The sequence below is a fragment of the Staurois parvus genome, unplaced genomic scaffold (assembly GCF_062004578.1).
Source record: "Staurois parvus isolate SC_StPar_1 unplaced genomic scaffold, SC_StPar_1.0 ptg001701l, whole genome shotgun sequence".
Taxonomy (NCBI): Eukaryota; Metazoa; Chordata; class Amphibia; order Anura; family Ranidae; genus Staurois; species Staurois parvus.
In genome coordinates, this window is record NW_028319497.1 from 94,253 (window position 1) to 120,000 (window position 25,748).

General features: G+C 49.5%; 1 protein-coding gene across 4 annotated transcripts in view; it reads right to left on the reverse strand.

The window, feature by feature from the left end:
- LOC149434702 (disheveled-associated activator of morphogenesis 2-like) overlaps nucleotides 1–25,748 on the reverse strand; it is a 344,618-nt gene that overhangs the window by 91,920 nt on the left and 226,950 nt on the right. For all 4 annotated transcript variants that reach the window (XM_089663497.1, XM_089663496.1, XM_089663499.1 and 1 more), the window contains exons 7-9: nucleotides 19,876–19,986; nucleotides 14,312–14,415; nucleotides 6,932–6,998 (exon numbers count right to left, since the gene is read on the reverse strand). In XM_089663497.1, coding sequence (XP_089519623.1) covers nucleotides 6,932–6,998; nucleotides 14,312–14,415; nucleotides 19,876–19,986 — 282 coding nt within the window. The remainder of the gene's footprint in view (nucleotides 1–6,931; nucleotides 6,999–14,311; nucleotides 14,416–19,875; nucleotides 19,987–25,748) is intronic.

Sequence of the window (25,748 nt, forward strand, 5' to 3'; positions counted from 1 at the left end):
GTCCCTGATCCAGGGCAAACTTTGTTCTGTGCTTGTAGCACCCAGGGGGAACCCCAATGGCACCCTGGTTGATAAGCACTTCCGTAATATCAGAGTCCCTCCATCACAAAGCCCTATCATCACGGTGTAGATGGCCTCCTATATTTATGGTCAGTGGAAAAGGCTTCCTACATTGATGGCCACTGGAGAAGACTTCCTATTTTGGTGGTCAGTGGACAAGGCTTCTTATATCAGTGGACAAGGCTTCTTGTATTAAAGGTCAGTGGAGATGGCTTCCTAAATTGATGGTCAGTGAAGATGGCTTCCTACATTGATGGTCAGCAAGGATGGCTTCCTACATTGATGGTCAGTGAAGATGGCTTCCTACATTGATGGTCAGTGAAGATGGCTTCCTACATTAATGGTCAGTGAAGATGGCTTCCTACATTGATGGTCAGTGAAGATGGCTTCCTACATTAATGGTCAGTGAAGATGGCTTCCTACATTGATGGTCACTAGAGAATGCTTCTTATATTGATGGTCTGTGAAGAAGTCTTCCTCAGTTGATGGTCATTGGAGAAAAGCCATCTTATTTTGATGGTCAGTGGAGAAGGCTTCCTACATGGATGGTCAACAGAAAAGGCTTACCACATTAATGGCCAGTGGAGAAGGCTTCGTACATTGATGGTCTCTGGAGAAGGACTCCCCTACATTGGTGGCAGAGAAAAGGGGCCTTTTACATTTATGGTAAGTGGGGGGACTCCTCATATTGATGGACTGTTGAAGAATGTAATTTACATAAAAAGAAGGCCTTGCTTTACGTTGGTGGTCAGTAGAGAAGGGCTTCCCTTACAATGGTGGTCCACAGTGAAAGTCCCCTTACATTTATGTTAGTAGGTGTTACATTGGTGGACAGCTGGTGGAAAAATGTGGTCCTCTCATCACAGTATCTCCTTATCACAGAGTCCCCCAGTCATAGTGTCTCCCCAACACAGAGTAGACCCAATCACACAGTCCCCCACATCATAGACCCTCCTACAGGTCCTGATCCAGGCAAAATTATATGCTCAGGGGTACCGTGGTGGAACGCCAATGGCACTCTGGTGAGAAACACCTCAATAATATCAGAGTCCTCCAACACATCAGAGTCCCCCCCATCAGCACAGAATCCCTCCCTCATCACAGAGCCCCCCAATCATTGAGTATCCATCACAGAGCCCCCCCAAACACAGAGTCTGCCCATCACAGAGCCGGGAAAAGGTCATCCAGCACCCTAGGCAAAGACACCAAACTGCGCCCCCCATCCATGATGTGCAAGCTTGGGGGATCTTACACCCATCCGTCACTTGCTTGTCAAAATCACTGTTGCAGTCACTACTCCTGTCATAATTGGAAAGTGCTCCCGTCCCTACAGTAAACCTTTGAGCCTAGGGCAGCTGTCCCTCCCACCCACCCCTTGTCCCAGTCCTGCTGCCAATCACACAGCCCCCCCCCATCCCGGGCCCTCCCACAGGCCCTGATCCAGGGCAAACTGTCTCGTGGCACCCCGGTGGAACCCCAATGGTACTCTGGTTGAGAAACATCAGCATAGAGAATCAAGTCTGTTCTATCTACTAATTTAGGCGACATTTATGTTAGTAGGTGTTACAATGGTGGACAGCTGGTGGAAAAATGTGGTCCTCTCATCACAGTATCTCCTTATCACAGAGTCCCCCAGTCATAGTGTCTCCCCAACACAGAGCAAACCCAATCACATAGTCCCCCCATCATAGACCCTCCTACAGGTCCTGATCCAGGGAAAACTATATGCTCAGGGGCACCGCGGTGGAACTCCACAGGCACTCTGGTGAGAAACACCTCAAAAGTATCAGAGTCCCCCAACACATCAGAGTCCCCCCCCCATCAGCACAGAATCCCTCCGTCATCACAGAGCCCCCCAATCATTGAGTATCCATCACAGAGCCCCCCAAACACAGAGTCTGCCCATCACAGAGCCGGGACAAGGTCATCCAGCACCCTAGGCAAAGACACCAAACTGCGCCCCCCCCCCCATTCATGATGTGCAAGCTTGGGGGATCCTACACCCATCAGTCACTTGCTTGTCAAAATCACTGTCGCGGTCACTACTCCTGTCATAATTGGAAAGTGCCCCCATCCCTACAGTAAACCTTTGAGCCCAGGGCAGCTGCCCCTCTCACCCACCCCTTGTCCCAGTCCTGCTGCCAATCACACAGCCCCCCCCCCATCCCAGGCCCTCCCACAGGCCCTGATCCAGGGCATACTGTCTCGTGGTCCCCCGGTGGAACCTGAATGGTACTCTGGTTGAGAAACATCAGCATAGAGAATCAAGTCTGTTCTATCTACTAATTTAGGCGACATTTATGTCATATATATTTGTATCAAACATAAAAGCCGTTTATCACGAGAAGTTCCATTGCCAGGAACAGTAAATCCATATGACATATGTACCTGAAAATATGATATCCTAGAGACAATTTCCAGCAATTTCTGCGATCATTATATTTGAATTAAAAAAAAATATTTGAGTTATATAAAAAAGAAAGTTTTCTGCATGCCTGACGTTCCTAATATTCAATAATCCAGCGGAATAATCGCCACTGTCCAAAAATGAAAGCAAAAAAAAAAAAAAAATTCATCCAGCGGCGGCCAAATCCCGCTGCCAATTCCAGAGACACAATTCGGTTCCAGCGTTAGTTCAACAATGTTCAGCAGAAAACAATGAGAGATTTCTATTTCGTACACTCTGCGAAAATATTTAAGCCACAAAATTGCCCGTTTGGGGTCGATCTATTCCCCCGTAACCTCAACTATGTGTTTTTGTTCAATAAAAGCAAACTCCAATTATATTTAATATGTCGCAGTTATAGTTTGATAATATTTCTCCTACAATTACTTCGTCACATCCAAGTTTTCAGGCTGCAGCTTATTTTTTATGGGTTATACTAATAGCTGCTGTTGCAAAGTTTAAAGCTCCTTATAGGTTTTTTTTTCCCTGGTTTCTCCCTGCGCCCTTCATCAACATGCTAATAAAAGTTTCAAATAAAACTTTTCCATGTTCATTACATTATTATAGATCCAGTGACATGATCACTGGGTCTCTGTGCTTCTCTGAGCAATGTAGGCAGATTATGGCTGGTGGGAGGGGGCTGTACATAGCTTCCTGAGAACATCTTAGCACCCTGCCTCAGTCCTCCTTTCAAGAGCCCTCATGCAAGTAATGGACTGGCTTTTGGAAGGAGTTATGCAAATATCAAAGTGCCTTGATTAGTAGGTGCCAAGAATGGGTTTTCCTAGGAACTCTGCAGTTGCATTCCACATTGACCATGAAATCTAGTCGAAAGAGATATTTTTGATTTTTTCCAGCCGTGATGAAGGGGGGGGGGGGGGGGTCACCTGTAGCTGCCAAAACGCGTCGGATGTGCAAATAAAACGTATTCTGGACAATTGCCACTGGAGGAGAGCTTTCTTCCCCCAACCTCCTACAAACATTCCAAACTATTCGAAACCAAACATTTTTTTTAAATATTTTCAGAAATTATTGTGATTTTTTTATTTTTTTATTTTTCCAAGAGTGGAAAATATTTCCAGAAACACAGCTAAGACATTAACTGACTCTCAGCTGAGAGTCGGGCCAACAGTGTGCTTTGTAGGACATGTTCTACACATAGCAGTGCTGTTCTATATCAGACTTTGTTCCATTTTCCTCTTTTCTACTGGCCAAGCTGATTCTCCCAGCTGCAGGAAATGGTCACACCATACTGGGCAGCTAGGGGAGGAATTCCCGACCCCACAGCCACACATAACAAAGGGGTGAGTAGGCTGGTGACATTGTTGACCTAAAATGACCACATGACCATAGGACATGTTCTACACATATCAATGCTGTTCTATATCAGACTTTGTTTCATTTTTCTCTTTTCTACTGGCCAAGCTGACTCCACCCAGCTACAAACCTAGCAGGGATGAGCTAACGTTTAGGTCCAACTGGGTCCAGCCTAAACCTGCAGGAGATGGTCACACCATACTGAGCCACTAGGGAAGGAATTCCTGACCCCACAGCCACACATAACAAAGGGGTGGGTAGGCTGGTGACATTGTTGACCTAAAATGACCATATGGACCATATGGACCATAGGACATGTTCTACACATAGCAATGCTGTTCTATATCAGCCCTTGTTCAATTTTTCTCTTTTCTACTGGCCAAGCTGATTCCACCCAGCTACAAACCTAGCAGGGATGAGCTAACATTTAGGTCCAACTGGGTCCGGCCTAAACCTGCAGGAGATGGTCACACCATACTGAGCCGCTAGGGGAGGAATTCTCGACCCCACAGCCACACATAACAAAGGGGTGGGTAGGCTGGTGACATTGTTGACCTAAAATGACCACATGACCATAGGACATGTTCTACACATAGCAATGCTGTTCTATATCAGCCCTTGTTCCATTTTTCTCTTTTCTACTGGCCAAGCTGATTCCACCCAGCTACAAACCTAGCAGGGATGAGCTAACATTTAGGTCCAACTGGGTCTGGCCTAAACCTGCAGGAAACGGTCACACCATTCTGGTCAGCTAGGGGAGGAATTCCCAACCCCACAGCCACACATAACAAAGGGGTAGGTAGGCTGGTGACATTGTTGACCTAAAATGACCAAAGGACCATATGGACAGTGTTCTAACCAAAAATGGCCATATAAGGTCAATGATGTCATCAGCCCTGCCCCTTTGTTTCTGTGGGGCAGGGAATTCCACAGACGAAGATGCGACAGTATTTGCGGGTTTGGGCCAAACACAACACAGCTATACAGACATTTTTAGAAAACTATATAAGAGCCTTGGAGATCTTGCACCGGGGGCACTGATGGTCCAAGCAATGGCTGGCCATCCTTAGACAGATGAAATGTTGGTGTTGTGAAGTTATTTTTGGACTTACGGCCCTGGAGGGCTTTTAAACCCTCCTCAAAAGAAAAAAAAAAAGTGCAGCGCACGTGCTGACCAGAGTATGCCCTTCCCCCCCTGCCCTACAGATCACAAAAAATACACAACCTGTGCCCGCTCGGCAGTTGTGTAGGCAAAACAAACCAATTACTCCTGGATCTGTGCAGGCCTGCCGAGTAATAATTGGAAACATGCGCGGTATTAATCCTAATTATTTTCAGCAGACTTTGTTAATTCAGGACATTCTTTGTTAATGGACAACAGGCCCAACTAATGAGATCTGCATGGACCCTAATAGACCTATTTATCAAGGAGTGGACCTGCCAACATGGCGGTATACCAGGAAGGTGATGATTCAGCCAACTGTAACAAGTGTTTATGTGCAGCTGGAAAATTATTTTGTTGAGTAGACATTTGGACAGATAAAAACGATAATGGGAATTTAAGAGTGTTATTAACCTAACCAATTGTTCTATATTTAGGATGTATGCGGCCTATAAACCAGAGGCTCTGGATGTACAGTTGGATAAATGGGTCTATAATTATGATGTATCTGGACCCCGTACATTGGAGGTCAAAGGAGAACATCTTCTTTTACATTGGTGTTCAGTGGAGAAATGACTTCCTACATTGAAAGTCATTGGAGAAGAGCTCCTATACTCTGATGGTCAGTGGAGAAGGCTTCCTACATTGATGGTCAGTGGAGAAGGCCTCCTACATTGATGGTCAGTGAAGAATATGTCTTACTTTGATGGTCAAAAGAGAAGGCTTCCTACATTTATAGTCAGTGAAGATTTGTTACTTTGAAGGTCAAAGGAGAAGGCTTCCTACATTGATAGTCAGTGAAGAAGACTTCTTACTTTGATGGTCAGAGGAGAAGGCTTCCTACATTGATGGTCAATGGAGAAGACTTCCTACTTTGATGGGCAGTGGAGAAGGCTTCTTACATTGATGGTCATTGAAGAAGATTTCTTACTTTGATGGTCAAAGGAAAAGGCTTCCTACATTGATGGTCAGTGGAGAAGGCTTCCTACATTGATGATCAGTGGAGAAGGCTTCCTACATTGATAGTCAGTGAAGAAGACCTCCTTTTACTTTGATGGTCAATGGAGAATGCTTCTTGCATTGATGGCCAATAGAAAAGACTTCCTGTTTTGATGCTCAGTGGAGAAGGGCCCCTCTTACTTTGATGTCCAGTGGAGAAGACTACCTACATTGATGGCCAGTGGAGAAGGATTCCTACATTTATGGTCAGTGGAACAAGCTTCCTACTTTGATGGTCAATAAAGAAGGCTTCCTAATTTGATGGTCGGTGGAGAAGGCTTCCTAATATGATGGTCAGTGGAGAAGGCTTCCTAATTTGATGGTCGGTGGAGAAGGTGTCCTACATTGATGGTCAGTGGAAACGGTTTGCTACTTTGATGGTCACTGGAGAAGGGCCCTCTTACTATGATAGTCAATGGTGAAGGCTTCTGACATTGATGGTCAGTGAAGATGGCTTCCTATATTTATGGTCAGTGGAGAAGGCTTCCTACTGTGATGGTCAGTGGAGAATGCTACTTACATTGATGGTGAATGGAGACGGCTTCCTACTCTGACGGTCAGTGCAGAAGGCTTCTTACATTATTGGTCAGTGGAGAGGGCTTCCTAAATTGATGGTCAGTGGAGATGGCTTCCTACATTGAGGGTCACTAGAGAATGCTTCCTATTTTGATGGCCAGTGGAGAAGTCTTCCTAAGTTGATAGTCATTGGAGAAGGGTCATCTTGGTCAGTGGAGAAGGCTTCTTACATTGATGGTCAACGGAAAAGGCTTCATACATTGATGTATATACATTGACTTGTATAATAATACAAGTAATGGTGGGAAGCGATAGAGCAGCCATTTTAACCCTAGTTGAACCCCCTTCCCACCATTTCTTGTATGGTTATACTGTCACATTAACACCGCTACGTATTTTCTTACACCCGCTCACTTTCTTGGTTGACTCACCAGGTCAAATCTTTTGGCCAGTTCCAGTTCATCTTCATTTCTCACCATCTCAAAGAAGTCCAGGTGTCTGAAACACACAGGAGGAAAATAAACACAGGAACACCACACAAAGCTCATTAGCACTTAAAGGGTCACTCCACTGATAAAAAACAAAGATATTTCAGTGCTTGGTAGATGCTGGAGAGCAAAACCACTTGAGGACAAAAAGGTGGGAACACTTCTAGACAGCAACAGAGTCGGCAATTAAAGCCAGGAGATATCCCTGTTGGGGTAACCACGTTTGGGTTGTTCTCCAACCTTATGGAAAGGCTTCTTCTCAGAAAAAGCTGTGGAAATGTGGACTAGGCTCCCTCAAGAACTAGCTCTGGCCAGCACAGCTGATTGTTAAAAAAAAAAAAAAAAAAAAAAGATCTGGATGCATTCCTAAATTCACAGAACAGAACTGGATGTGAACATTTCTAATAACGCCAGAGGTTGTTGACCGAGGGAATATCTGACTGCCTTAGGTTTATGGGATCAGGAAGGAATTTCTCGCCTGGCGCCATTTGGACCATGTTATGTCATGTGTTTTTGCCTTCCTCTGGATCAACTGTGGGTGTAGGGCTCTGTACAAGGAGGTTTTCTATTTATTCTTCTTTTTTTTTTCGGGGGGGGGGGGGGGTTGGTTGAACCAAATCAAGAGTTCTCAAAACTATGGCCTCTGGGCAGGGTCGTGGATATGGGGGTACCACCAGTCCTCCTGTACAGGGCCCAGGCCAGCAGGGGGGCCCAGGCAGTTGGATGAATTAGATATGGGCAGGGAAGGTGATCAGCACGGCGGGGGGGGGCAATTACTAGAACAGATCCCTTGTATGGCCTTCTCTGCAAAAAGCCGGCTTCTTCTCCTCCTCTCCCTCCCGCTGGCTTTCAGCTGCTGTAGGGAGAAACATACAGGGGATCGGTTCCAGTAATTGCCCCCCGCCGCTCTCATCACCCTCCCTGTGAGCCATATGTTTTTTTTCCTCTACTTCCAAGGCCCCCCCCCCCCCATGTGAACCCACCCCCCGCAATGCTTCCCTCCCTTCCTTCCCATTGGCAGCTGCAATCACACAATAGGATCGTTCAGGATGGAGAGTGGGGGGAATGGTCTGGTAAATAGGGCACATTTACCATCCCCTTCCTTTCTTGAGTGATCGGTACCAATCACTCACTGTGTTCATTCATATTTTTTTTAGCGAGGGGGGTGGGGGGTCTGTCAGGTTGGCTGTATGGGGCCCCATGGTTTCTAACAGCAGCCCTGCCTCCGGGCCACATCCAGCCAGTTGCCATCTGCCCACAGTTAGAGCCAGTGGCGTATCCTTGCAGTGGTTGTAAACCCTTCCTGCCTATCCGCAGGTAATACACAGAGGTGAAACATGCTCTATACTCCTCAGCAGGAACGTGTAGTTCCGGCATCTCCAGCACTGAATGTATCTAATGGCAATGGGGGCTTTGATGCTGGCTGTTGGGGGATCTATTGTTGCTGGAGGAGATCTATTTTTGCACGGGAGTCTATTGTTACTGGGGGGGGTCTATTGCTGCTGGTGGGGGATCTGTTGTTGATAGGGGGTCATTTGATGCTGGGAGAGATCTACTGTTGAGGGAGGGGTCTACTGATGCTGGCTGCTGGGAGATCTATTGTTGCTGGAGGAGATCTATTTTTGCACGGGAGTCTATTGTTACTGGGGGGGGGTCTATTGCTGCTGGTGGGGGATCTGTTGTTGATAGGGGGTCATTTGCTGCTGGGAGAGATCTACTGTTGAGGGAGGGGTCTATTGATGCTGGCTGCTGGGAGATCTATTGTTGCTGGAGGGGATCTATTTTTGCACGATAGTCTATTGTTAACGGGGGGGAGTCTATTGCTGCTGGTGGGGGATATGTTGTTGATAGGGGGTCATTTGATGCTGGGAGAGATCTACTGTTGAGGGAGGGGTCTACTGATGCTGGCTGCTGGGAGATCTATTGTAGCTGGAGGAGATCTATTTTTGCACGGGAGTCTATTGTTACTGGGGGGGGGACTATTGCTGTTGGTGGGGGATATGTTGTTGATAGGGGGTCATTTGCTGCTTGGAGAGATCTACTGTTGAGGGGGGGGGGTCTATTTATGCTGGCTGCTGGGAGATCTATTGTTGCTGGAGGGGATCTATTTTTGCACGATAGTCTATTGTTACCGGGGGAGGGAAGGTCTATTGCTGCTGGTGGGGGATCTGTTGTTGATAGGGGGTCATTTGATGCTGGGAGAGATCTACTGTTGAGGGAGGGGTCTACTGATGCTGGCTGCTGGGAGATCTATTGTTGCTGAAGGAGATCTATTTTTGCACGGGAGTCTATTGTTACTGGGGGGGGGTCTATTGCTGCTGGTGGGGGATCTGTTGTTGATAGGGGGTCATTTGCTGCTGGGAGAGATCTACTGTTGAGGGAGGGGTCTATTGATGCTGGCTGCTGGGAGATCTATTGTTGCTGGAGGGGATCTATTTTTGCACGATAGTCTATTGTTACCGGGGGGGGGGGTCTATTGCTGCTGGTGGGGGATATGTTGTTGATAGGGGGTCATTTGATGCTGGGAGAGATCTACTGTTGAGGGAGGGGTCTACTGATGCTGGCTGCTGGGAGATCTATTGTAGCTGGAGGAGATCTATTTTTGCACGGGAGTCTATTGTTACTGGGGGGGGGACTATTGCTGTTGGTGGGGGATATGTTGTTGATAGGGGGTCATTTGCTGCTTGGAGAGATCTACTGTTGAGGGGGGGGGTCTATTTATGCTGGCTGCTGGGAGATCTATTGTTGCTGGAGGGGATCTATTTTTGCACGATAGTCTATTGTTACCGGGGGAGGGAAGGTCTATTGCTGCTGGTGGGGGATCTGTTGTTGATAGGGGGTCATTTGATGCTGGGAGAGATCTACTGTTGAGGGAGGGGTCTACTGATGCTGGCTGCTGGGAGATCTATTGTTGCTGGAGGAGATCTATTTTTGCACGGGAGTCTATTGTTACTGGGGGGGGGGTCTATTGCTGCTGGTGGGGGATCTGTTGTTGATAGGGGGTCATTTGCTGCTGGGAGAGATCTACTGTTGAGGGAGGGGTCTATTGATGCTGGCTGCTGGGAGATCTATTGTTGCTGGAGGGGATCTATTTTTGCACGATAGTCTATTGTTACCGGGGGGGGGGTCTATTGCTGCTGGTGGGGGATATGTTGTTGATAGGGGGTCATTTGATGCTGGGAGAGATCTACTGTTGAGGGAGGGGTCTACTGATGCTGGCTGCTGGGAGATCTATTGTAGCTGGAGGAGATCTATTTTTGCACGGGAGTCTATTGTTACTGGGGGGGGGACTATTGCTGTTGGTGGGGGATATGTTGTTGATAGGGGGTCATTTGCTGCTTGGAGAGATCTACTGTTGAGGGGGGGGTCTATTTATGCTGGCTGCTGGGAGATCTATTGTTGCTGGAGGGGATCTATTTTTGCACGATAGTCTATTGTTACCGGGGGAGGGAAGGTCTATTGCTGCTGGTGGGGGATCTGTTGTTGATAGGGGGTCATTTGATGCTGGGAGAGATCTACTGTTGAGGGAGGGGTCTACTGATGCTGGCTGCTGGGAGATCTATTGTTGCTGGAGGAGATCTATTTTTGCACGGGAGTCTATTGTTACTGGGGGGGGTCTATTGCTGCTGGTGGGGGATCTGTTGTTGATAGGGGGTCATTTGCTGCTGGGAGAGATCTACTGTTGAGGGAGGGGTCTATTGATGCTGGCTGCTGGGAGATCTATTGTTGCTGGAGGGGATCTATTTTTGCACGAGAGTCTATTGTTACCGGGGGGGGGGGTCTATTGCTGCTGGTGGGGGATATGTTGTTGATAGGGGGTCATTTGATGCTGGGAGAGATCTACTGTTGAGGGAGGGGTCTACTGATGCTGGCTGCTGGGAGATCTATTGTAGCTGGAGGAGATCTATTTTTGCACGGGAGTCTATTGTTACTGGGGGGGGACTATTGCTGTTGGTGGGGGATATGTTGTTGATAGGGGGTCATTTGCTGCTTGGAGAGATCTACTGTTGAGGGGGGGGGTCTATTTATGCTGGCTGCTGGGAGATCTATTGTTGCTGGAGGGGATCTATTTTTGCACGAGAGTCTATTGTTACCGGGGGGGGGGTCTATTGCTGCTGGTGGGGGATATGTTGTTGATAGGGGGTCATTTGATGCTGGGAGAGATCTACTGTTGAGGGAGGGGTCTATTGATGATGGCTGCTGGGAGATCTATTGTTGCTGGAGGGGATCTGTTTTTGCACGGGAGTCTATTGTTACTGGGGGGGGGTCTATTGCTGCTGGTGGTATATCAATTGTTGATCGGGGGTCATTTGCTGCTGGGAGAGATCTACTGTTGAGGGAGGGGTCTATTGTTGCCGGCTGCTGGAGGGTTTATTGATGCTGGGTGCTGGGAGGTCTATCGTTGCTGGAGGCAGTGGTGTGTTTAGGTTTTGTGCTGCCCCAGGCAACACAAAAATTGGCGCACCCCCCCCCCTGACATTGACCATGAACACCCCTGCCCCCCACCCGAGCCTTCCACTACCACTGCCCCCCATACACCAGCCACCATCCCCCATGGCGAGAGAGAGAGAAAGACACTCACCTTCACAGCTCCGGACATCCCCAGGAAGGAGAGTTGGGCTGTGTGTACACCGTCATGAAACCCACAGCCTCTCTCGGAACCCACCAGGTCCCCATGCTGCGTGTGTCCCTTCTTCCATCCCTTCCTCCGAGGGGAGGTGTTGCCCCCTGAAAAATGTTGCCCTAGGCAAATGCCTTGTTTGCCTTGTGGTAAATACACCCCTGGCTGGAGGGGATCTATTTTTGGCATGGGAGTCTATTGTTACTGGGGGGATCTATTGCTGCTGGTGGTGGGGGTATATTGTTGATAGGGGGTCATTTGCTGCTAGGAGAGATCTACTGTAGAGGGAGGGGTCTATTGTTGCTGACAGGTGGAGGGTTTATTGATGCTGGCTACTGGGAGATCTGTTGTTGCGGCTGGGGATTATGGTTGCTGGGGGGGTCTATTGTTGCTGGGGGAGGGGTCTACTGTTGCTGGGGATTTCTATCCTTGTTGACTGCAGGAGATCTATTATACTGCTTTTCTTGTTATCATTAATAAATTCCATACAAATGACACTTGGCTCTGTATTCTCTAAAAGGGGCGGTACTAGGAGGTGGGTAGGGGGTAGAACCAAGGGACAGAACTCAGAGGTGGGTAGGGGGTGGAACCAAGGGACAGTAGTCGGAGGTGGGTAGGGGGTGGAACCAAGGGACAGTACTCGGAGGTGGGTAGGGGGTGGAACCAAGGGACAGTAGTCGGAAGTGGGTAGGGGGTGGAACCAAGGGACAGTACTCGGAGGTGGGTAGGGGGTGGAACCAAGGGACAGTACTCGGAGGTGGGTAGGGGGTGGAACCAAGGGACAGTACTCGGAGGTGGGTAGGGGGTGGAACCAAGGGACAGTACTCGGAGGTGGGTAGGGGGTGGAACCAAAGGACAGAACTCAGAGGTGGGTAGGGGGTGGAACCAAGGGACAGTACTCGGAGGTGGGTAGGGGGTGGAACCAAGGGACAGTACTCGGAGGTGGGTAGGGGGTGGAACCAAGGGACAGAACTCAGAGGTGGGTAGGGGGTGGAACCAAGGGACAGTAGTCGGAAGTGGGTAGGGGGTGGAACCAAGGGACAGTACTCGGAGGTGGGTAGGGGGTGGAACCAAGGGACAGAACTCAGAGGTGGGTAGGGGGTGGAACCAAGGGACAGAACTCAGAGGTGGGTAGGGGGTGGAACCAAGGGACAGTAGTCGGAAGTGGGTAGGGGGTGGAACCAAGGGACAGTACTCGGAGGTGGGTAGGGGGTGGAACCAAGGGACAGTACTCGGAGGTGGGTAAGGGGCGGAGACAAGGGTGACTCAGAAGGAGGGAGTTCCTGCACCTATTCTCCAATAAAAAAGCCCTGGTCCTCCTACATAAGTTGTATCTATTTATCTGCAGCCCTCTCTCCTCTACAGACTGCTAAAGCACACAGAAAAAAAAGAAAATTTCTCAGCTCTAGCAGGCAGGGGGATCTGATTTCACACATTGCACAGCATAGAGCAGGGAGCTGAGTGTAATCTGAGACCTGTGTGGCGGAATCACCCTTTGTCTGCTCTGGGGGGGGGGGGGGGAGGACCATCTCCTGGGATTGTCTGGTGTCCGCAAAGACTTCATAAGTGACTAATGTAGATAGTAGAGGGAAGAGAGAAATGTACAGTCTGATCACTGGGGGAGGGGAGACTGAGGAAATGCTTCCTCCTCCTTCTACAAAGTTACAATGTGTGGTCTGATCCCTGGGGAGGGGAGACTGAAGAAATGCCTCCTCCTTCTACAAAGTTACAATGTACAGTCTGATCACTGGGGGAGGGGAGACTGAGGAAATGCTTCCCCCTCCTTCTACAAAGTTACAATGTACAGTCTGATCACTGGGGGAGGGGAGACCAAGGAAATGCCTCCTCCTCCTTCTACAAACTTACAATGTACAGTCTGATCACTGGGGGAGGGGAGACTGAGGAAATGCTTCCTCCTCCTTCTACAAAGTTACAATGTACAGTCTGATCACTGGGGGAGGGGAGACTGAGGAAATGCTTCCCCCTCCTTCTACAAAGTTACAATATACAGTCTGATCACTGGGGGAGGGGAGACTGAGGAAATGCTTCCTCCTCCTCCTACAAAGTTACAATGTACAGTCTGATCACTGGGGGAGGGGAGACTGAGGAAATGCTTCCTCCTCCTTCTACAAAGTTACAATGTACAGTCTGATCACTGGGGGAAGGGAGACTGAGGAAATGCTTCCCCCTCCTTCTACAAAGTTACAATATACAGTCTGATCACTGGGGGAGGGGAGACTGAGGAAATGCTTCCTCCTCCTTCTACAAAGTTACAATGTACAGTCTGATCACTGGGGGAGGGGAGACTGAAGAAATGCTTCCTTCTACAAAGCTCAATGTACAGTCTGATCACGAGGAAGGGAAGAGGGTAGGAAACGCCTCCTCCTGCAGCAGACTGATGACATCATCTCAGCCTAGGCAAAAGTCACCGGACTGGAGCTGTAGCTCATATGTTAATGACACATTTATGAGATGGCGATTTTCTGAGCGATGATCCTGTCGCTGTGTATTGTGACGTCAGGAATGTATTCGCGGATAATTGTAAAGTCACTGACAGGCTCACTGTAAGGTCATAATTAAAGAAAAAAAAGCCTTCATAGCAAAAACACAATCAATGCGTCTTCCCTCCCCCGTCCTTTCCCTCTGCTACAAAGGACAGGTCCTCTTTCCTCTGATTGGGCTGGGAGGCGCCGTTGTCTTACCTGTCCAGCGTGGCGTTTTCATGTCTTCTCAGCTTTTCGATGACAGGTTGGATTCCCAGCATGAGAAATTCGTATCGAAGGTGCAACCGAAATTCCAAATTGTCCTACACGGGGAAAGCAGAAAGAGAAGAAAACACTGAATACCAGAAAATACGACATTTGTGCCCCGCAGAGCCGACCTTTTCACGGCTAAACAGGAGGAGGAGGAGATTTGCAAACATCTGCCAGAGGGTCTAATACAGCGGTAGGCAACCTGCGGCTCTCTAGCTGTTGTGGAACTACATTTCCCATGAGGCATTGCAAAGATTACAAAACTGACAGTTACAGCTGTGACTTGCAGAGGCATGATGGAACTTGTAGTCCTGCGGCTCTCAGGTTGCCTACCCCTGACCTAGTACATCACATCACACCAGACTTCAAACCGTGCGACTTACAGCGAAGTCGTGCGACTTCAAAGTTGGGGGATTTTAGGTGCGATTTCAGGTGCGATTTGCAAGACATCCGACACAGAGGTCTATGCAGGTCGCACCAAAAGTCGTGCGTGTACTTTGGAAATCGGTGACCAAGTTGGAACCGCATCAATAGGACCGCAGCAATTGCGGACAATAGGATGCGACTTGGCGTGTGATTTGCAAGTCGCATGCCGAGTCGCACGCAGTGGAACCCGGGGGCCTTACTCCAGATTTATTGATGATATTATAGTCATCCGGAACGGTGATATGGACAATCATGTCACTTCTGGTCTCAATATCAATACAAAAAAATATAAAATCCTGGGAGATTAGTGCCGAAAATATTCATTTTCTAGATTTGGAGTTCTACAAACATGGGGGAGAATTACATAATCGCACATATTTCAAATCAAATGACGGAAATCGAAAACAGATAGCGGTCACCGTCAATTATTATCGGGTATGTTGGAAAATTTGTGGACGATTTGCCGATTTTCCCGGGAAGAAGGAGAAGAAGAAGAAGGAGAAGAAGAAGAAGAAATTAGAAAGAAGAAAAAGAAAGAAAGAAGATGAAGAAGAATAATGAAGAAGAAAGAAGAGGAAGAAGAAAGAAGAGAGAAGCAGAAAGAAGAAAGAAAGAAAGAAGCAAGAAGAAGCAGAAAGAAAGATGAGAAGAAAGAAGAGGAAGCAAGAAGTCCGCTATTATATTTTATATGTAAAAGTCTTGCGGTTGCAACAATGTATCCAAATAAAACCATAATGTATTCGTATTGCTGTCACATTGTACGGTGCGCTCCCCTGTCACATTGTACGGTGCGCTCCCCCGTCTCTGCAGGGACAGAAGTTATGGGGTTAATGCCGGCCGTAGTTGAGTCGAAAATGGAGGTGAGATCTTGCATGGTGCACCAGACCTGGGGAGACTGACACTTGTTTTGTGTTTCTTCCATTTGTGAATGATTGCACCAACTGTTGTCACCTTCTCACCAAGCTGCTTGGCCATAGTTTGGTAGCCCAGTCCAGCCTTGTGTAGGTCTACCATCTTGTCCTGACCTCCTGGGGATCTATTGTTGCAGGGGAGATCTATTGCTGCTAGTGGGGAATTTATTGTTGTTCAGATGGATCTAGTGTTGAGGCAGAGGTCTAACGGTGCTGGGGGATCTCTTGTTGCTGGGGGAATCTATTGTTGCTGGAGAGGACTATTGTTGCTGGTGCAGAATCTATTGTTGCTGGGGGGTTGATTGCTGTTGTGAGGACTCTCCTGTTGAGGTAGAGGTATAATATTGCCTGTGGATCTACTGTTGCTGGTGGAATGTATTGTTGCTGGGGAGATCTATTGTTGTGAATGGTAATTTATTGTTGCTTGGATGGATCTACTGTTGAGGCAGAGGTATACCAATGCTGGGGGATCTATTGTTGCTGGAGAGGGCTATTTTTGCTGGTAAAGAATATATTGTTGCTGGGGGGGCATCTACTATTGAGGTAGGGGTTTAATGTTGCCTGGGGATTTATTGTTGCTGGGAAGATTTATTGTTGCTAGCGGGGAATGTATTGTTGCTCAGATGGATCTACTGTTGAGACAGAGGTCTAGTGGTGCTGTGGGATCTATTGTTGCTGTGGGATCTATTGTTGCTGTAGAGGACTAGTGTTGCTGCTGCAGAATCTATTGTTGCTGGGGGGTTGATTGTTGCTGTGAGGGATCTACTGTTGAAGTAGAAGTCTAATGTTGCCTGGGGATCTATTATATTATAATATATTGTTTCTCCGGGTCTTGCTGTTGGGGGGGTCTATTGTTTCTGGAGGTCCATTGTTTCTGGATGGATCTACTGTTGAAGCAGGGGTCTTTTGTTGCTGGGGAGGTCTATTGTTGCTGGGGAGGTCTATTGTTACTAGTGGGGAATCTATTGTTGCTGGGATGGTTCTACTGTTGAGGCAGGGGCATAACAATGCTGGGGTATCTATTGTTGCTGGGTAGGTCTAGTCCCCCATAAACAATAGACCCCTTCTTCAACAGTAGATCCCTCCCAGCAACAATGGACCCCCCAGCAACAATGGACCCCCCCCAGCAACGTCAGACCCCTGCCTCAACAGTAGATCCATCCATAACCTGTCAACACTCCAATCAAACGTAAAGCAAACGTTTTGGCTAGATATACGATTGACATGATATTTTCTTCTACCAAGTCGGAGTTCCACTTTAGATCCTCATTATCGGGCTCTGCCCTGCGTCTTCCCAGCTCCTGCAGATTGGAGGAGATGGAAACAATCCTGGACGTCTGTCATCCATCACGCGTGTGATCCGTGTTCTGGAAATAGGATCACGTCATCAACCATTACAATATTTTGCGCTCCCAGCACTGTGCGCGCCTCGGGCCCTAACAGCCAAGGGGCCCCGCAGACACGGCCTTGTAAAGGAACGGCTCTGGAAGCGTTCCATCACCGCCGACTCTTTGTCTTCAAGTGCAGAGCGGACGGGGGCATTGCTGCGAAGTGTGTGCCGGGCCGGCCAGTGATGGAAAACAGACCAGCTCCCTCCAGGCTGGAAGGTATTGAAATAGGAAGAGGGGCCCTTTGCATCGATCGACCGACCCATCCACCGACCAATCCACCCACCGACCAATCCACCGACCGACCCACCGACCACCCCACCGACCGACCGACCCACCGACCAATCCACCGACCACCCCACCGACCCACCAATCCACCGACCGACCCACCGACCAATCCACCGACCCACCCCACTGACCGACCCACCGACCAATCCACCGACTCACCGACCAATCCACCGACCCACCGACCGACCCACCGACCAATCCACCGACCACCCCACCAATCCTTATAATCTATGCCGATCGTTGCTTTAAGAGGCGCCGCAACAGTCACCTTGAAATGGGTCAACGACCTGGAACAAGTATGCAGCCAATGAAGTCTAAAAACTTCCACCTCCTGCCTACATGCACATGCCCGCCATAGGATGCACATCTGCATTGGGGTGCGCAAAGGGGGTTAGCAACCTTTAATTATTTTTTTTTCCATTGAACTTTATTGCTATCACAAGGTGGCCACCTGTGCAATAAGTCCAATCCCCTCCATATCATGTGATTCAGGTGTTCCAATCCCCTCCATATCATGTGAGTCAGGTGTTCCAATCCCCTCCATATCATGTGATTCAGGTGTTCCAATCCCCTCCATATCATGTGATTCAGGTGTTCCAATCCCCTCCCAATCATGTGATTCAGGTGTTCCAATCCCCTCCCAATCATGTGATTCAGGTGTTCCAATCCCCTCCATATCATGTGATTCAGGTGTTCCAATCCCCTCCATGGACACAGGTGTATACAATCAAGCCCCTAGGCATGCAGACGGCTTCTACAAACATTGGTGAAAGAATGGGTCGCTCTCAGGAGCTCAGTGACTCCAAGCGTGGTCCCGTGATAGGTGGCCACCTGGGCAATAAGTCCATCCGTGACATTTCCTGGCTACTAAATATTCCACGCTCAACTGTTAGTGGGATTATAACAAAGTGGAAGCAACTGGGAACAACAGCCACTCAGCCACCAAGTGGTAGGCCACGTCACATGACAGGGCGGGGTCAGCGCATGCTGAAGCGCACAGTGCGCAGAAGTCATCAACTGTCTGCAGAGTCAATAGCTAAAGACCTCCAGACTTGGTGTGGCCTTCAGATGAGCCCAACAACAGTGCGTAGAGAGCTTCATGGAATGGGTTTCCATGGCCGAGCAGCTGCATCCAAGCCTTCCATCACCAAGTGCAATGCAAAGCGTCGGATGCCGTGGTGTAAAGCACGCCGCCACTGGACTCTAAAGTAGTGGAGACATGTTCTCTGGAGTGACCAATCACGCTTCTCTGTCTGGCAATCCGATGGACGTGTCTGGGTTTGGCGGTTGCCAGGAGAACGGTACTTGCCTGACTGCATTGTGTCAAGTGTAAAGTTTGGTGGGGAGTTTATAGTGGGGGGTTGTTTTTCAGGGGTTGGGCTTGGCCCCCTAGTTCCAGTGAAGGGAACTCTTAAGGCGACATTTTGGAGGATTTCATGCTGCCAGCTTTGTGGGAAGAGTTTGGGATTGGCCCCTTCCTGTTCCAACATGACTGCCCACCAGTGCACAAAGCAAGGTCCATAAAGACATGGAGGAGCCAGTTTGGGGTGGAGGAACTTGACTGTCCTGCACAGAGTCCTGACCCCATAGAACACCTTTGGGATGAATTAGAGCGGAGACTGCGAGCCAGGCCTCCTCCCCCGACATCAGTGCCTGACCTGACAAATGTGCTTCTGGAAGAATGGTCCAACCTTCCCATAGACACCCTCCTAAACCTTGTGGACGGCCTTCCCAGAAGAGTTGAAGCTGTTATAGCTGCAAAGGGCGGGGCCAACTCAATATTGAACCCTACGGACTAAGACTGGGGGGCCATTAAAGGTCATGTGTATGGAAAGGGCGGGGCCAACTCAATATTGAACCCTACGGACTAAGACTGGGGGGCCATTAAAGGTCATGTGTATGGAAAGGGAGGGGCCAACTCAATATTGAACTCTACGGACTAAGACTGGGAGGCCATTAAAGGTCATGTGCGTGGAAAGGGCGGGGCCGACTCAATATTGAACCCTAGGGACTAAGACTGGGGGGCCATTAAGGTCATGTGTGTGGAAAGGCCGGCGGCCCAATACTTTTGGCAATATAGTATATATACGCAGGCCTCCATTTTTAAGTTTTGGTCAAAGCTAAAAGAGTAGCATGTGGCCCCTGTACGGCTTTGATACCCCAGGATATGTCGAGTGAAGGGTGCTAAAAAAGAGAAGGGGCGCCATGGAGAAGAGAAGGTACACAGGTAGGGAGTGTGGGACAAATAAGAAAGATACAAGGAGCAAGGATAAAGTTCATGGAGCCTTCCAAATCCTCTGCTTCAGAAAAGCGAAATAAAGGGAAATATTCGGACAGAATGTAATAAAAGCACACCGCTGGGAAAGAAGAGGAAGGGACAGGTATACCTGGACCCTTTGATTTCCGGGGCCCCCAGACATTTGGACCCTCTGTACCTTCCTTCTAGTTTCACACCATGTAGTTGAAGGGAACATGTTTTGTGAAATCACAATAAGCTCACCTCTCCTGCTCCGGCATTTAGGACGGCGTTGATGAAAGACATGATGGCGGTCTTTAGATTGACCTCGTCTCGGTATCTTCCCATACTTCTGTCTAGTTCATTCAGGAGAGACTGCAGGAGAAAACAACATGTCATGTGTATCAGTGTTCAAGAAAACAACATCCAGATAGAGATATAGACACTTTATCTTGTTGGCCATGCCTCCATCCCATTCCAAGGCCATCCCTCCATCCCATTCCAAGGCCATCCCTCCATCCCATTCCAAGGCCATCCCTCCATCCCATTCCAAGGCCATCCCACCATCCCATTCCAAGGCCACCCCACCATCCCATTCCAATGCCATCCCTCCATCCCATTCCAAGGCCATCCCTCCATCCCATTCCAAGGCCATCCCACCATCCCATTCCAAGGTCATGCCACCATCCCATTCCAAGGTCATGCCACCATCCCATTCCAAGGCCATCCCTCCATCCCATTCCAAGGTCATGCCACCATCCCATTCCAAGGCCATCCCTCCATCCCATTCCAAGGTCATGCCACCATCCCATTCCAAGGTCATCCCTCCATCCCATTCCAAGGCCATCCCTTCATCTCATTCAAAGGCAATCCCACAAACCAGTTCTACGGCCATGACACCATCCCATTCCAAGGCAATCCCTCCATTCCACTCCAAGGCAATCCCAAAATCCCATTCCAAGTCCACCCCTTCATCCCATTCCAGGGCCATACTTCTATCCAATTCCAAGGCCATTCCTCCATCCCATTTCAAGGCCATCCCTCCATCTCATTCCAAAGCAATCCCACCAAACAATTCCAAGGCCAAGTCACCTTCCCATTCCAAGGCCATCCCACCATCCTATTTCAAGGCCATCTCTCCATCCTATTTAAAGGCCATCCTACCAACCCATTCCAAGGTCATGACGCCCTCCAATTCTGAACCCATCTTTCTATCCCATTCCAAGGCCATCCCCTCACCTAATTCTAAGGCCATTCTCCCATCCCATTCCAGGGCCATCCCTCCATCCCACTCCAAGCCCATCCCTCCAACCCATTCCAAGGCAATCCCACCATACCATTCCAAACCCATCCCTCCATCCCATTCCATGGCCATCCCTCCATTCCATTCCAAGGCAATCCCACCATCCCCTTCCAAGGCCACCCCACCATCTTATTCCAAGCCATGCCATATACAGTATAGATATACACACACACAAGGTGTGACAATTTAATTCCCAGAATGCCCGCAGTGTGGCACTATGGTGGTGAGTCACTCGAGGTGTTCTGACATGTTCTGACCCGCACTCTCCTGGGTCACAGACCAGTGGGCTCGGTCTTTACGGAGCAGTAGAATGCATAACACATGTATACGTTGTACTGTTGGCAGAAAATGAGTGACAGGGATCTGGAGCAGCAGATAAACATCAAATTGTGTGTGACCCCCCCAGAAACATAAGGCCCCCTAGCAACATTAAATCACCCACCAGCAACAATAGAACCCCCCCAGCAACAATAGAACCTCCCCCCCAGCAACAATAGAATCCCATGCAAAAATCGATTCACTTGAACAATAACCCCCGGCAGCAACAACAACAGGTCTCCCAGCAGCCAGCATCAATAAACGCTCTATCAGCCAACAACAATAGACCCCCTCCCTCAAACGTAGATCCCTCCCAGCAACAAATGCCCCCCCAGAAACATAAGGCCCCCTAGCAACAATAGATCAGAACCCTCCAGCAACAATATAACCCCATGCAAACATAGATCCACCTGAACAACAATAACCCCCAGCAGCAACAACAGATCTCCCAGCAGCCAGCATCAATAAACCTTCTAGCAGCCAACAATAGGCCCTCCCTCAACAGTAAATCCTTCCCAGCAACAAATGACCCCCCTGAAACATAAGGCCCCATAGCAACAATAGATCCCCCACCAGCAACAATAGAACCCCCAGTAACAACAGAATCCCATGCAAAAATAGATCCACTTGAACAACAATAACCCCCGGAAGCAACAACAGATCTCCCAACAGCCAATATCAATAAACCCTCTAGCAGCCAGCAACAATAGACCCCTCCCTCAATAGTAGATCCCGCCCAGCAACAAATGAACCCCACCCAGAAACATAAGGCCCCCTAGCAACAATAGATCCCCCACCAGTAAAAAAGATCCCCTCCAGCAACAATCGGTCCTTCAGCAGCCAGCAACAATAGACCCTCCAGTACACCCTCGCATACGATGTCAAAGTCAGAACGGTGTGACGGGGGGGTGGTAAAATCTTCAGAAATCACACCTGAAATTGCGCGATTTCAAACAGACCGGTGACTTAAAGTTTCAGAAGAAGGGATTAGCCGCCGTTCCACTTTAAAGAAGACGGCATTAAACAATGCGATAAAACGAAGGTCATCGGCAGGACAGGGCGGGCGAGGCGCGGGGGGTCTGTGCTGCGATGACGTGATGCAGGAACTGCGACCATTTACCAAGATGATGATTGTTAATGCGGATAAAAGGCGCAGATCATCATTCTACAATTACTGAGCTATCTTTAGAATCTCCGCAAACGGGAAGCGCGCCGCGCTCAGACCGCCCCGACCATTACCCGCTGGATGTAATCCTTTCCAGACATTGGAAATCGATGTTTATTAGATTTCCGTACTATTTATAGGCAACGCGGAGCTTAACCGACAACTGAACAAATCGCATCGCATGCGAACATCCCTGCCAGCCTGCATGCGTTCTCCTGAACCTGGACTCCGCCCACACTAAGAAAATGTCACGTGTTTCTCTAGATAGATATAATGGGGGTGGGTTAGGTTTTTATTGCTGTCTGTGCCCTCCATTGGGGAGACTCCCCCCCTCTATTGTCACCAAGAAAGGAAGTGAGGGGAAATCTAAAGGTTGAGCTGTCCCCAGAAGGAGATGTAAGCTGTCAGGAGGAGGGAATGCCGAAAACAGAGGGACAATGGAAGCTGGTGGGTGATGTCAGGGCTCAGCTGCTGCAGGGGAGAGGTAGGAGTGCTGACAACAGAGGGACAATGGAAGCTGGTGGGTGATATCAGGGCTCAGCTGCTGCAGGGGAGAGGTAGGAATGCTGACAACAGAGGGACAATGGAAGCTGGTGGGTGACGTCAGGGCTCAGCTGCTGCAGGGGAGAGGAAGGAGTGCTGACAACAGAGGGACAATGGAAGCTGGTGGGTGATGTCAGGGCTCAGCTGCTGCAGGGGAGAGGTAGGAGTGCTGACAACAGATGGACAATGGAAGCTGGTGGGTGATGACACCCTGCTGCAGGGGAGAGGAGGGAGCACCAAAAACAGAGGTACAATGAAACCTGGTAGGTGACATCAGGACTCAGTTGCTGCGGAGGAGTGGAAGGAGCGCCAACAACAGAGAGACAATGGAAACTAGAAGGTGACATCAGAGCTCAGCTAGTGCAGGGAAGAGGAGAGAGCCCTGAAAAAAAGGGACATTGGAAGCTGGTAGGTGATGTCAGGGCTCAGCTGCTGCAGGGGAGAGGATGGAGCACCAAAAACAGAGGAACAGTGGAAGCTGGTGGGTGACGGCAGGGCTCAGCTGCTGCAGGGGAGAGGATAGAGCACCAAAAAACAGAGGGACAATGGAAACTGGTGGGTGATGTCAAGGCTAAGCTGCTGCTGGGGAGAGGAGGAAACACTGAAAACAGAGGGACGATGGAAGCTGGTGGGGTTAATAAGGATAAAAGGTGCAGATCGCATGTGAACATCCCTGCCAGCCTGCATGCGTTCTCTTGAACGTGAACCTAGACCTGGGCTAAGAAAATGTCACGTGTTTCTTTGGGCAAAATCTAGATAGATATAATGGGGGAGGGTTAGGTTTTTATTGCTGTCTGTGCCCCCCATTGGGGAGACTCACCCCCTCTATTGTCACCAACAAATGAAGTGAGGGGGAATCTAATGGTTGAGCTGTCCCCAGAAGGAGATGTAAGCTGTCATGAGGAGGGAATGCTGAAAATAAAGGGACAATGGAAGCTGGTGGGTGACGTCAGGGCTCAACTGCTGCAGGGGAGAGGAGGGAATGACAACCACACAGGGACAATGGAAGCTGGTGGTTGATGTCAGGGCTCAGCAGCTACAGGTGAGAGGAAGGAGTGCCAACAACAGAGGGACAATGGAATCTGGTGGGTGACATCAGGGCCCAACTGCTGCATGGAAGAGGAGGGAGCACTAACAACAGAGAGACAATGGAATTTGGTGGGTGATGTCAGGGCTCAGCTGCTGCAGGGGAGAGGAATGAGTGCTGAAAACAGAGGGAAAGTGGAAGCTGGTGGGTGACGTCAAGATTTAGCTGCTGCTGGGGAGAAGAGGGAGCACTAACAACAGAGGGACAATAGACATTGCAGGGTAACGTCAGGGCTTAAATGCTGCAGAGGAGAGGATGGAATGCCTACAACACAGGGACAATGGAAGCTGGAGAGTGATGTCATGGCTCAGCTGACTGCAGGAGAGAGGAGGGAATGCTGACAACAGAGAGACAATGGAAGCTGGTAGGTGACATCAGGGCCCAACTGCTACATGGAAGAGAAGGGAGAACTAACAACATAGAGACAATGGAATTTGGTGGGTGACATCAGGGTTCAGCTGCTGCAGGGGAGAGGGGAGAGCGCTGACAACAGAGGGAAAATGGAAGTTCAGGGTTCAGCTGCTACAGGGGAGAGGAAAGCGCTGACAACAGAGGGACATTGGAAGTTCAGGGTTCAGCTGCTGCAGAGAAGAGAGCGCTGACAACAGAGGGACACTGGAAGTTCAGGGTTCAGCTGCTGCAGAGGAGAGGAGAGAGTGCAGGCAACAGAGGGACAATGAAAGTTCAGGGTTCAGCTGCTGCAGAGGAGAGAGCACTGACAACAGAGGAACAATGGAAGTTAGTGGGAGATATCAGGGCTCAGCTGCTGCAGGGGAGAGGAGGGAGCGCCGACAACAGAGGAACAATGGAAGTTGGTGGGAGATATCAGGGCTCAGCTGCTGCAGGGGAGAGGAGGGAGCGCTGACAACAGTTGGCAGGAGATATCAGGGCTCAGCTGCTGCAGGGGAGAGGAGGGAGCGCTGACAACAGAGGAACAATGGAAGTTGGTGGGAGATATCAGGGTTCAGTTGCTGCAGGGGAAAGGAGGGAGCGCTGAAAACAGAGAGACAATGGAAGCTGGCGGGAGATGTCAGGCCTCAGCTGCTGCAGGGGAGAGGAGGGAGCGCTGACAACAGTTGGCAGGAGATATCAGGGCTCAGCTGCTGCAGGGGAAAGGAGGGAGCGCTGAAAACAGAGGGACATTGGAAGCTGGCGGGAGATGTCAGGCCTCAGCTGCTGCAGGGGAGAGGAGGGAGCGCTGACAACAGAGAGACAATGGAAGCTGGCGGGAGATGTCAGGGCCCGCAGATTTCAACCTCATTGCTGAGCATCCATGGAAAGTTGTACCCTACACCCTCCTCCCCCTCCCCCCAATCCCCGCTGTACTTTCCCAGTGTGTGGGATTTAAAAACCCCGCTCCTCTCCCACTTTATTCTGCTGCCGGGATCAGAGTGCTTCTGATTGGTCAGCATTGGCACCGATAGCGCACCAACCACAGGAGGTAGGTACAGTGGGGAATGGGGGGGGGGACTAGGATGTTCACTTTTTCATTAAAAGGTGAATTAACACTTAAAATGTAAATACCCGTGACTTAGGTCTCATTTACACAGTCGAGGGGGGGGGGGGGGCGATAAAAATTGGCAGTTGAGCCTTGGTTTCACCGGCTGCTCATCTGCCAAGCTGTAAGTTAACGCAGTCGGTGGCCTTGATAGTGCCGGGGTGGCAGTGCAGCAAAACTCCGGGGCGTGGGGCTGCACAGCGACCAAACGCCTGTGCGCCAC